General features: G+C 40.7%; 1 protein-coding gene across 1 annotated transcript in view; it reads left to right on the forward strand.

Moving 5' to 3' along the window:
* The window catches only part of LOC104510628 (glutamate receptor 4), a 37,000-nt gene that overhangs the window by 8,473 nt on the left and 15,669 nt on the right, over positions 1 to 12,858 (forward strand). Inside the window, exon 5 of the mRNA XM_010152943.1 lies at positions 5,686 to 5,796. Coding sequence (XP_010151245.1) covers positions 5,686 to 5,796 — 111 coding nt within the window. The remainder of the gene's footprint in view (positions 1 to 5,685; positions 5,797 to 12,858) is intronic.

A 12,858-nucleotide genomic window follows, 5' to 3' on the forward strand; every position in this document is an offset into this window, starting at 1 on the left:
AAAGAGGCTTAAGATAGCTGGATTCAAGGATCACCTTCTCCAAGCTCAAGTGTGTTCCATCACAATGAGTAAGAAGTCAGGCAAAAATGCCAGGAGGCCTGCATGGATGAACAAAGAACTCTAGCAAAACTCAGAGACAGGAAAGAATTGTACAGAGGGTGGAAGCAAGGATGAGTAACCTGGGTGAAATTCAGTAACATTGTCTGAGCATCTGGGGACAAAGTTAGGAAAGCTAAAGCCCGAATGGAATTGAATCTGACCAGGAACATCAAAGACAAGAGGGGCTTCTATAAGTACACAGGTGACAAAAGAACGTCTAGGGAAAACATGAGCCCTTTGCTCAATGAAACTGGAGACCTCAGTACACAGAACATATTAAAGACTGAGTTACCGAATACCTGCTTTGGCTCAGTCTTTATTAGCAAGACGGGCCTTCAGGAAACCCAGGTCCCAGAGACCAGAGGGCAAGAAGCAAGTAAGATGTACCCTTGGTGCAAGAGGATCATGGAATACTTAAGCAAACTAGATGTACGTAAGCCCATGAGCCCTTAGGGATGCATCCAGAGATGCTGAGGGATCTGGCAGATGTCATTGCAAGGCCAAGGTTTGATAATCTTTGGTTGATCGTGGCAATGGGGAGAAGTGCCCAAAGGCTGGAGGAAAGCAAATGGCACTCTATCTTCAAGCAAGATGACCCAGGGAATTACAGGCTCATCAGCTTCATCTCAGTCTCTGGAAAGCCAGTGGAACAGCTAATCCTGGGAACCGTTTCCAGGCACATCAAGGACAAGTAAATCCTCAGGACTAGTCAGTGTAGCTTCACCAAGAGAAAGTCATGCTTGACTAACTTTGTAAACTTCTACAATAAAATGACTGGCCTGGTAGGTGAAGGGAGAGCAGTGGATACTGTCTAGCTGGACATCACTAAGACCTTTGACACTGTATCCCAAAAGATCCTCCTAGAGATGTTATTGGCTGGATAAGAGGCTAATGAAGTGGATTGAAACCTGGCTGAAGGGCCAGGCCCAGGGCATGGTGATCAGTGGTCTGAAGTCTAATTGGAGGCCAGTAACTACTGGCGTACCAAAGGGGTCATAACTGGGTCCATCCCCATTTAACATCTTCATTAATGATCTGGATCTGGAGCAGAGTGTGCCAGCAGCGAGATTTCTAATGACGCCAAACCGGGTGGAGTGGCTGATACACCAGGAGGTTGTGCTAGCATCCAGAGGGAACTTGACAGGCTGGAGAACTGGGCCAACAGGAAACTCATGAAGTTCAACAAAGAGAAGCGCAAAGTCCTGACCCTGGTGAGAAACAATCCCAGGCACTGGGACATACTGGAGGACACCCAGATGGAAAGCAGCTTTGCATAAAAAGACCTGGGGGTCCTGATGGACACCAGGTTGAACAAGAACCAGCAGTGGGCCCATGCAGCAAAACTGGATAATGGTATCTTGGGCTGCATTAGACAAAGCATTGGCAGCAAGTGGAGGGAGGTGAACCTTCCCCTCTTCTCAGCACTGGTGAGGCCACACCTGGAGTATTGTGCCCAGTTCTGGGCTCCCCAGTACAAGAGAAACCTGGACATGCTGAAGAGAGTCCAGCGAAGGACCACAAACATGATTGAGAGACTGGACCACCACTTCTATGAAGAAAAGCTGAGAGAGCTGGGACTGTTCAGCCTGAAGAAGAGAAGGCTCAAGAGGGATCTTATCACTGTGTATAAGTACTTGAAGGAATGGTGCAAAGAAGATTGAGCCAGGTTCTTTGCAGTGGTTCCCAGACACAGGACCAGGGGCAGTGGGCACACACTACAGATTCCTTCTGAACATCAGGAAACACTTTTTTTCTGTGAGGGTGACCAAGTGCTGCCACATTTTGCCCAGGAAGCTTATGGAGACTCCATCCTTGGAGATATTCAGAAGCCATCCGAAGTCCTGGACAACTGCCTCTAGGTTGAGGAGTGGGGTTGTACCAAATGACATCCAGAGGTCCCTTCCCACCTCAGTCATTCTGTGGTTCTGTCGCTCACTATTCATGTCGCCAAGGATTAAAAGGAAAAAAAAAAAAAAAGTGGGGAAAAAAAGAAAAGAAAGCATATAAATATACATTCACAAGACAGTCTAAGATATGGCTTCTAAATTCCAGCTTGGGCAACTAACATGAAAATTGGTTATTAAAAGTATCCCATTGCCCTTAGTGACTTGTGGGCTTCAGCAGCACTTCAGTGGTTGCTGCAGGTGTGCAGGCCTTCAGAAATGGCACTATTCAATCACATACCAAACTGTTATGACAAATTCACTTTGAGGCAGATATTTTTGCAACGTGATTTCTTAAAAGACAAATTCAGCCTCAGTATAAGAGGATGCAACTGCTATAAAGTCCAATTGCAATCCAAATAGAATTGGATGTACTTTAATAGCTGAATTCAATCCTTTCCTTCGAGGAGTTTTTTACTTTTGGATCTGAGGTATTTATAGGAAAGTATATTGTTATTTAGTGCTCTCACAGTGACTGTGAATCTATATACTTACACAAGTGTCATGATATATCTTACATGTTTATTCAGTAATGCAGTTCCAGAGTTACGTTAGCACAGGTTTGAGATGCACACGTGCAAGCTCACACCCACATCCACAAGCTAAAATTCCTTTAAAAAATGCTTGCTGTTCCTCAAAAACCTCCTTTTTCTCTGTCTGAATTTTCATATGGTATTTACTTTTATAACACTCTGCATCATTCATTTTCTGCCTTCCTTCTGAACTTTCCAGCAGTGAGGAATGAAAATCATTCACTACTATGAGCTTCCAAACTGCCAGGTTTTGGTGTATATATTCTGCCTTTAGCTGGTCACGGTTTTTGACAGAAACTTGACATTTTCAGTTACCAGGTTTATCTGTGACTCTATGGTTGTCTGAATGAAAAAGAATGTTTGTTAGCAGTGTATTCTACTAGGAAGAGAACCTCCCTCTCCACTATATCAGCAATGCTGAAGCTTCCAGTTAGCTGCAGACACCTAAATCAAGGCTCCAAACCTGTAATAACACATTTCAAGTGAATATACCAGAAGTTGTGCATGGGAGCAGTTTGTGTTTGTTTGTTTCACCAACAGGAAAAAAAAATCACTCTTATTCACTCATACTCACTTATAATGAATTACTTCATGTATTAGTAATTCTCAGAAATGCATATTCACTGCTGTAGTGATTGTGTATCTGCATACTGTTCTAAGGACTGCTAAAATAAATTGCTTCTCCATAAATATTTTTCAAAAAGGAAACTAATTAAATAGTAAACATAAAAATAAAGAGGAAGTTTGACTGTTTTAAGAATATACAGGATTCTTTCATGCATATGAGGCCATGAACCAAAAGCACTGTTCTTCACATCTGTACTCTCATATTGCATTACTGCATTGATCTGAACAAGATGTTTCTTGACGTGATGAAGGCAGAATCCTATGTGTTGGTGAATTTTAGTCTGGGTTCTATAATAATGTTAGAAATAATATTGGTTGCATAAATGATCTGAACGTTTAGCCAGACTGCAGTCTTTTCTTCCAAGGCACACACTGTCCTTTGGCACTGGCAGTTACACTGGAGCTCTGTCTGGACCCTGCTGTCCACTAAAACTGCCTTTCCTCTCTTGCTAAGAGGCGTACTTCCCTCCCAGCTCTTGGTCTCATGAATTAATTATCAAGAAAGAAGGGAAGGGGGAGTTGCTGCTGACTGGTCCCCAGGTGCTTCTGAAAAGCGAGCTGTGCCAGCTTGAATTACATTTGTTTGAAAGGACCCTTTTAAATTCACTGCCACTGCCTGCACCTTTCCTGGGAAAACAGATCAGTCTATTAATTTATTAGGTTCTCAGCAACCTGAAGAGCCCCTTTAGGTGGGAGTAGAGCATAGACATGGTTGTGTTCCTGTTGTCTGTTTGACATGGATCTGGGTGCTGCCAGTGCTGGGTCAGGGGAACAGACACAGAGCCATTCCCCAGCAACATTGTCAGAGGGTCCACAGACAACAATGGTCTAGTTGCAGAAAAGAGAATGGGAAGAATGGGAAAAGGAAGGGTGTCTGCTAGTGAGCCGCATGTTAGATGTGACAGCAACTTCAGATATGGGACCCATGTCTGGCATGCTGAAAGGATGGGTCAGAAGGTGGAATTATAGTGACACAAGGGACCACTGTCATGAACCATTTGCAATTTCATAGACAACTGCCTTGTACTGGGAACATCATGAACATGGAATTCCCAGGAAGCCTTGCAAATGACCTTTTCTGCCTAACTTCACCCAGGGCAACATGGAATGAGGAGCTCTAAATCCAGAAATACCACTTGCTGATACAAATGCTACACATGGTATCACCACATGGAGTGAGGAGATGAGTGTGCTGTAGATTCTGAATGACCAGGGTTTGCCATTTCATACAGTGAAATATTTTATATCTGGTATCTTTTTTGAACATGAAAAAACATGGTATATAGCCTGTGGGGGATTTTTTGGGGTGTATAGGGAGTATTAAGTATTAATTAAGCAGCTTCCTAAAATGTCAGTAAAAGTTTGAAGAGGAATCTCCTTTTCTCAGGCTGCCTTCATCCCATCTGGTCTTACAGCCAGCAGTGCATCCCTGGGCCCTCTCAGGAAAGGATGTTGACTCGTGTCTTGTGCCCTGCAGCATCACCACTGATGCACAGGGCGCAGCTGCAGGTTGTACTGAGGACCAGATCTGTGCACTACAAAGAGCAATGTCTGTATGTAAGGGAAGGCTGCTGATTGCAGGCATACCACTTTTAATTTTTTTTTTTTTTTTTTCTCCATGGAAATGCAAGAATGAGTGATTCAAACCTGGCTGGAGAGTAGTTCATTGCCAGCAATGAACAAAGACAGCTGTTCCACCTTAAGGTTGCTCTGGGAAGGGTTGTCACAGTCTAAATGCAGCCAGGGAGAGCAAAATCTGTTCCACCTCACTGTAGGCACTTAGGAGAGGCACTTTGAGTGAAGTCACCCTCACCATGATTTAGGGTCAATGGGGGAAGCAAGCACTTTTCTAGGAGGGGGTGCTCATCCTGCATGAGCTGTCACTGACTGGTGGTGCCTCTCTCTCCAGTGAGTGTAAAGAAGCCTGTAGTTACAGGGCTTCTAATGTAGGTACTTAACATCAGTGCCAGCAGTTAAATGGAACAATCCTGGTGTAAGTCCCTGGGTTTGGGTCTCTGTGGAGGGCCATGATGGAGCAGGGAATTGAGGAAATCAGCCATTGAATTGCAAAGCTGTCATCCAGATGTTTTTCACTTCTCTGTCTAAAACCAGAAGATCTGGAGGATTAGTGAATAAAAAATTTCTTGTGGAGAGCAAAAATTTGTGCATCTCGTTTATGCCTCAGGAAGGTTTCAAACTATTGAAAATGGGATTTAACTTGTGCCTCTGGTCGAAGTAAATAGCTCAGATCATTCTGGAACAGCGGAGTGGCATCGATACCAGGTCTGACTGTGCAGCAGGCGTGCAAGATGGTATCCCCAAAGTGTTAGATATGTGCCACCGTGTACCCATCTATCAGTGTGACAGCACTTCCTTTCGTAGAAAACTGTAATTGGATCACTCTGTTCTTTTAACCATTTATATTTGTAATTATACAGGATGTAGGCTTTTGTACTGTAAATTTTATACATTTTGTTTTGCAGGTTGGTTACTGGAATGATATGGATAAATTAGTTTTGATTCAGCATGAACCTACACTTGGAAATGACACTTCAGCCATTGAGAATAGAACAGTAGTTGTCACTACGATTTTGGTAAGGTGTTTCTTTTTTAATGCTTATACTGATGTGTGACACAATCTCATTTCTAGTTATGGTTTGATTTAGTCTGCCAGTTCCTAGGTTAGTGGGAGGGTGAGAGCCATGTACCTTAATTATCTTGACTGTCATGTCTGTAGAGAGTTTTTTTTTGGTATGCATTTAATATAATGATTCAATTGAAATCCATTTTTTAAAATTGAGGTGCAGTAATATTTTTCCCTCATTCACTCTTTTCCATCTTTTACTAACATAAGTCTCAGAAATGTAAGTGAATTATTTCAACCCTTAATTTATAAATCTTGACTCATAAGAAACTGGAAGAAAAGAAAAACCTGAAACCTCTAAATGGCGGAATTGAGCAGAGGGTATAAAATGAGCTGTCAGTCCCTTTTTGTTGAGTCATTACAAATTTAAAGTTGACATCAGCAAGAGTTAAAATTCTAATTAGTGTAGTTCAGTCGGCCTGTCAGAGCTGGATTATCTACTTGTACTTGTGAATGAAAACATGAACTTAGTAAATGCATTTTAACATATTTCTTAATATGTTTATTCAGCATTTTAAAAAAAATTCAATTTTAATAAAATTTAAATAGATTTGAGGTTTGATTTTCCAGTGTTGTTGTTGTTTTTAAATGCAGTTGCTTCATACATATACATTTTTAGTACATAGTTTTTCAAAACCATTATTTCTTACAAATCTGTATTTTAAACCAAATATTTGACAATTTTCCCTCTGAATTCAGACATGCCCTTTTATGCTGATGTTTGTCAAAGCCAACTGACAAAGGGTGACCTTTACCTGACCGCTTTTAAGATTTTACATCTCAGTTCACTGCCCTTTTCACCTGCTTCATTTAGACAAGGTGTTTTAACCATTTAGAATAAGCTGTGTCTCAAATGGGAAGGAATATTCTGTATGTGTTGTTAGCAGTGATTTTTCTAATTTAATACAGAGTTGAAAATAATCCAAAGGAAAGTGTCAGACAATTTTTACTCAAAAGTGCAGTTACTTACAAGATTTCCAGCAGTGTGTATCAGCATTTATACATTAAATATGTCTTAACAAATCTCCTGTTGAAGATTATCATTCCAGGATGCAAACCAACCAAATTACTACACAGGAATTCAGAATGTAACTCCTAACCAAATCGTGTAACTTTTTATTTTAATTTTTTGCATGGGACATTTAAAATATATGTATCTTTTTCCTTAAAAAAAAAAAAAAAGAGAATTAAAAAAAAAGACTTCGTGATGGAAAAAAAAATATACTTCAGTACAGTCCTCCTCTTTTCAGCCTCTGATGAAGAATCCTATTTTAAGAAATTGATCAAGGAAGAAAAGAGTCCCAAGATGCTGCGAACATTCCTAACTAAGGCTCAAGTATTAACCACCAGTCTAGTAGCATTGAGCTAATTTTTCCATACGGATTACTGTTCCTCTGACTGGATGACCAGGCACTGAACCACCAAGAAAAGTTCTGTGACTAATCTGAAATGTCTAGAACAGATGACGTTAACCTTCAACTTTGCCAAGCTGAGAAGAGAACGATGTGAATAACAAGCTTTCAGTCGAAATTTTCCTCTCATACCAATCCTGATATCTTTGACTGAAGCTGCCATACATGAATACTGTAATTTCCATAAATAGCTCCGAGCTTAGGAGAAGCGAGTAAAAAGTAGTAATGAAAAGAAATATGAAAGGTTCCTGTTTGCCAGAAAGGCAAAAAAGGAAAACAAGAAAGCTTCTAAAATGTGTTATCTTGCCTGTCCTGTTTGCGCTGAAGCATTTTGATGTGCATAATAAATGTTATCGTCAAAAGAACTTTTCCAGTCCCTGTATTGAAAGGACTGGTGGAATCGTTTTCAAAACCAAAAAGCTGAATTGATATTCCAAAGCATGCCCTATGTTTATGCAGCATGTCGTTTTGGGATAAATGCAATTATTTCAAAGCAGCACTGCTTCTTGACCAAAACTGTCCCTTTTCAATGTTTCGAAATTACAGTGCAAGAGAAATACATCAGAATTTGGTTTGAATAAGAATGGATGGTGAATTCTGCCTTATCATGCCCATCTCCCATTTCCTCCACTGGGAGCTGCACACATGATGCTGAAGGCAGATTAGAACCATGATTCTTAATATTGGCCTGCCAGGGCAATTTATTTAGCATCCACTTAGATCCATATGATCACACACAAGTAAAAAAGATATATTTAACTAGAATAACTTTCAGAATCCTGTTATTTTGCTCTTCTCTATATAATAGTCATGTTGCAAATGCCAGAGAGAGACTTTTTGACCTCTTCATTGCCCTCTTCACATTGAAGGGAAGATGAACCATTGTAGATGACACACATAATTTTGGTTGCATGCATGTTTTCCAACATTAAACTTCAAAGCTTCAGCAACCAGTGCTGTCAGGCTTTTCAGTCTTCAAAGACAGGTGTTGTGGCAGCATAAGAAAAGTTTACAAGTTTTCAGCATGGCTTGCTTTAATTTTTGCCTGAAGCCAAATAGCACAAGTTGAGTTGCCTGCTGTTTCTTCAGTTTTCATGTGTCTATGCTTCCTTTGCTGTCGTGTGGCTGTATGGCTATTGCGTAGAAAGCGCATTACAACAAATCAGCTCTGCACTCAAAGAACTTACCACAGTGTTTTCTACTTAGCAAAATGTTATGCTCATTTGTAACGTAGTGAGAGCATGTAGAATTTATTTTACAGTTTTGGTATAGTACATAGGCACTTAACCTATCTCCGATTAGTCATGTGGTGAAGAAGCAGCTCAGAGGGAGTGGCAACAGGGGCAGCTGATGCACTTCACCAGCTGCCATGCAGCCCTGCTTTTTATAGAATCATAGAATCACAGAATGGTTTGGGTTGGAAGGGACCTTAATGATCATCTAGTTCCAACCCCCCTGCCATGGGCAGGGACACCTTGCACTAGGCCAGGTTGCTCAAAGCCACATCCAGCCCGGCCTTGAAGACATCCAGGGATGGGGCATCCACAATTTATAGTTCCTGGGAGAGCCCTGTGTCCTGCACCTCCCGTGATACACAGCCTCCTGTACATCTGGCTCTCTGGACAGGACATTTTCTACCTGTGTGCAGAAACATTCCTTCCAGATGGGGCTTGGGACCTCCAGGTGCACAGTATGGTCATGGCGTGACTGGAGAAGGGATGCCACGTGCAGCCTTCCTCTAACGCTAAGGTAAAGTCAGTGACTTATCCAGCTAGGAAGAACAGTCATCTCCAATGCAGTGAGTTCAGAAATACAGTGACAAGATGCTGAGGTAGAATATAGGGGAGTAGGCTTGAAAGACTAGACCAAACTCTAATCCACTTGATGATACAGCCAATTCTGTACCTGCTCTGAGATTGCAAAACTTAAAAAATCATGGAAGCCCTTTAGAACCAAAGGTCGATGTACAGTGAGCTGCATCTGCACGGGAGCTCAGTATTTTAATGAGAAAGTCTTGGTGTTGACAGATTAAGCTTCAAGGTCAGGATCTGATTCAAGACCGAGTCACCTAAATGTAGATGACTTTACAAAGGGTATTGATTCAGTTGCCCACTTATAGGCGCTCAGTGACATTTAAGATGCTCTAGGATGTACCACCTCACCATATGTGACCACTCCATGTGGATGTCTCAGCTACTGTATGTTGTTTCAGGCATGTGGAATGAGTTGTGCCCCATATGTGTAAGTTTTCATCCAAGCCGACAGAGATTTAGAAATTGATTCAGTGGCCAGTGGGTGGATGCTTAACACTGAGGATATCAGACCTATCCATAAAGGGGAACCACAAAGGACCTGCAGAACGGCACTTGGAGGTCAAGCAGGTTACCTTAGGGCATCTTAGATGACAGATACCATCATTAGGGGACTAAGAACCACTCATTGTTTTGACTGCTATGCTCTAGACAGAGTCTTACCTCAAAAATTCTAACTATAACCTCCTCTCTCATAATAGAAAAATATTTTTTCAATAGAAATTTTATTAATTAAATTCTTTAGTAGACTAGAGAAAAAAGTGGAAGTTTGTTGCATGACAATAATAAGACTTCAAACCGAATCCTGGACACTTTATTCAGAAAAAAAAACCAACCAAACCAACAAACCAAAAACCAAACAAAAACCAACAAACAAACAAAAAAAAAGAAAACAAAGCCAAAAGTCTTACATTGACATCTACAGAACCTTCTTTCAGAATAAAGTGTGATAATGTGTGCCACTTCTGTTCTAAAAATGGGACATTTCCTTGCACAAATATTTGTCACTTTTACAAATTATTTTTACAGTGTTAGTGTTTAAAGATTTTGAAATGAATTTTAGAATAGGAAAGTGGAACATAGATCTGTTTGGTATTTGGGTTAGTTACTTTCTCCAGCTTCCCTTATAGTATGAATCATCATTTGTGAGTATTTTACTGTACACCTGAATTTGTGGCAATGTGGTGGAATGAATTGTTTACATCTATAAAGGTAATTGTTGCAGACATCAACTTGTATTTACAAATGTTAAGTATTGTTATAAAATTGTGAATTATATAAGTAAAGCTTGCACCATTTCAAATATCTGTTCCGTGCTAGTCATTGATCATTTCAATGTGGACTTATCCTTGATTCACTACCCCATAAAATACTATTAAGCAGCTAAAATCTTGCAGATATTGTGATGTTAAACTCATTCAGTAGTAAGTCAAACCTGTTTTTTACATCAGTAGTTTAAGAGTTTATAGTTCAAAAATGTAGTAAATACAAAGATGGTGGGGAAAAGTAATATTTTTATTAGACAAGATGCTATAACTGGGAACAGTGAAAAAGCATGCCTACTGTTTTCAGCTATATCAGCTGATCTAATAGAAGATACTACCTCTCCACAGATACCTTACATCTCTTACACATTTAGACTAGCAAGGTTACACTAACATTGATACTAATTTAGCAAATGCGATTGCAATAGATTATTCAGAAAAATATCTTTTTCAGTGCTACAGATAGAAAAGAGCATGAAGATATGGCTGAGTATATGTTATTGATAATTCATGACTATGCAATGTGACCTTGCATGTTCATCTGTGTAAGTTGCTTGTTAGCAAACCAGTAAAGCTTGCCTTTCAGTGTCCTGATGTTATTATAATAACATCTGCACACCTCATTAGTTTGAAACACCCTGAAAATTTGAACAGAATTTAAAATCAGTGCTACTATTTGATTTTATTTGCAAACAGTCTTTGTCAGAAAGCCACATTCAGTCACACCCACATCTCCCCCAATAAATTCTCCCTTGAAAATACATCTCTCATTAGTTGGCAATTAAGTAGGTGCAGCAGTTAAAGAAATTCATTCTGTGTAAAAATACATAGAAGGGAAAGGACAACACATTAAGCAAAAGGTAGTAGGTGTTCCCATTATTTTCATACAGTTTCACACTGGCAGATCTCACTCAATTGCTGCTTATTTCAAAGCAGTCACAGCAAGAGGTACCACCTTACTCACTAAAAGACTTGCATTATGAGAGATGTTCCTTGCTGTATTTTGCTCTAAATCAGTAACATCAGAGTGTGTAGAAAGAGAAGTGGATGGGGAGAGAACCAATGTGGTTCGTCCAAGTCACCCAACAGATCCCTGCCAGAAACCAGGTTTTCTGAGTCCTCACTTGATGGTCCCTCCCTTGGATGGGCTTGCTGACAGTGCTGGACTCCACTGCTTCCCTTTTCATCATTCCCTCAGAGAACTCATGGGGAGGAGAGCTGAAGTTTATTTAGCCTTTAAGAGGAAAAAATAAGGCCTCTGTCACTTTGCTTTGTAGTGCAGAGACAGTTTGTAGTGCAGAGACAGTTGAAATGCTGTTTTGGTAACAGCCCTGTCAGTGATGAGGTGCAGGCAGAAAGAAGCACAGTGTCTTGGTTTTCGGAGAAGGAACAGGCTGACTTTGCCTCCTCTGTGCCTGTCTGCTTTATGTCCTTCTCCATAATTATTTCCTGGTGTGACTTCAGTTGTATGCCTTTGGCTTGGGATGTATAAAGAATGCTGAATCAGAAGAGCTAGGAGTCACTGACCTTAGAAAAACAAAATTGCATTTGAGGTGCAGCAAGCAACTGCAGCTGAAGCTTGTAAGGAGAGTCCACAAATGCAGGATACGGGACAAGACTTGGTTGTATTTCTAGCTAACATTTGGCTAAATCATAGTCAAGACACAATGTATTTTTTGTCTCCATTTTTAACAATTTTTTGAAATAACATATGTAGAAAGACCCAGATTTTGGCATTTCCTCTCATGGGGGGGGAAAAAGAAAAGTCTACATAAGGGAGGAACATTTGATTCATGTGCCCAAAATACTTCCCAAAATCAGGATTTACTGTAAAGAGAGGGCAGGACCCCTTCTCTGGAAGACAGGTGGTTGAGATTAAGCTGATTTATCTGGGGATAGGAATACAAGAAAAGATGCCGGCTGCTGGTAATACTCAGCAGTTTTCCTTTGAAAACACAAACTGTATGGGCAAAGGCACCACTGCAGTGATTACAGTGCATAGTTAATGCTGTAGCTCAGTCTGTCTTCTCAGTGCCCAGGCCACACGTACCAGGATGACAGCAGGTTGTTTTGTGATTGCCCCAGCTTTATAAGCCCTTGGCAACCCTTGGCCATGCGGAGGACATAACTATGTGCTCAAGAAATGCAATAATCTGCTGTTGCCACCCTCAAATTTCTCTGGGCATTTACACTTACATATATGTCATGGAACCAGGTAGTCGGACAGAGTTTGACTGTGGAAGGGATTGTTGTGGAGACTTTTCTATGCTGTCTGGTTCCTGAGCTGAACTAACATCCCTAAGGCATCAACGGCCTCCTACACTGAATGACTGCTGAGGGATTGTGGCCCAAAGGTTGTGGTCCATACATAACAGAGAATAACATAAAAAGGAGACAATGGGAGGAGAGGTGTTCTGGGAATACGCCTGGGAGTAAAACATTCCTGCAACACTTAGGAACCTGAGTTTGTCTTTAAGGAAACACTAGCCCTTCCCCATTCCCAAACTCTGTTGAATTTACTGTA

Source organism: Eurypyga helias, unplaced genomic scaffold, assembly GCF_000690775.1.
Source record: "Eurypyga helias isolate BGI_N326 unplaced genomic scaffold, ASM69077v1 scaffold286, whole genome shotgun sequence".
Classification (NCBI taxonomy): Eukaryota; Metazoa; Chordata; class Aves; order Eurypygiformes; family Eurypygidae; genus Eurypyga; species Eurypyga helias.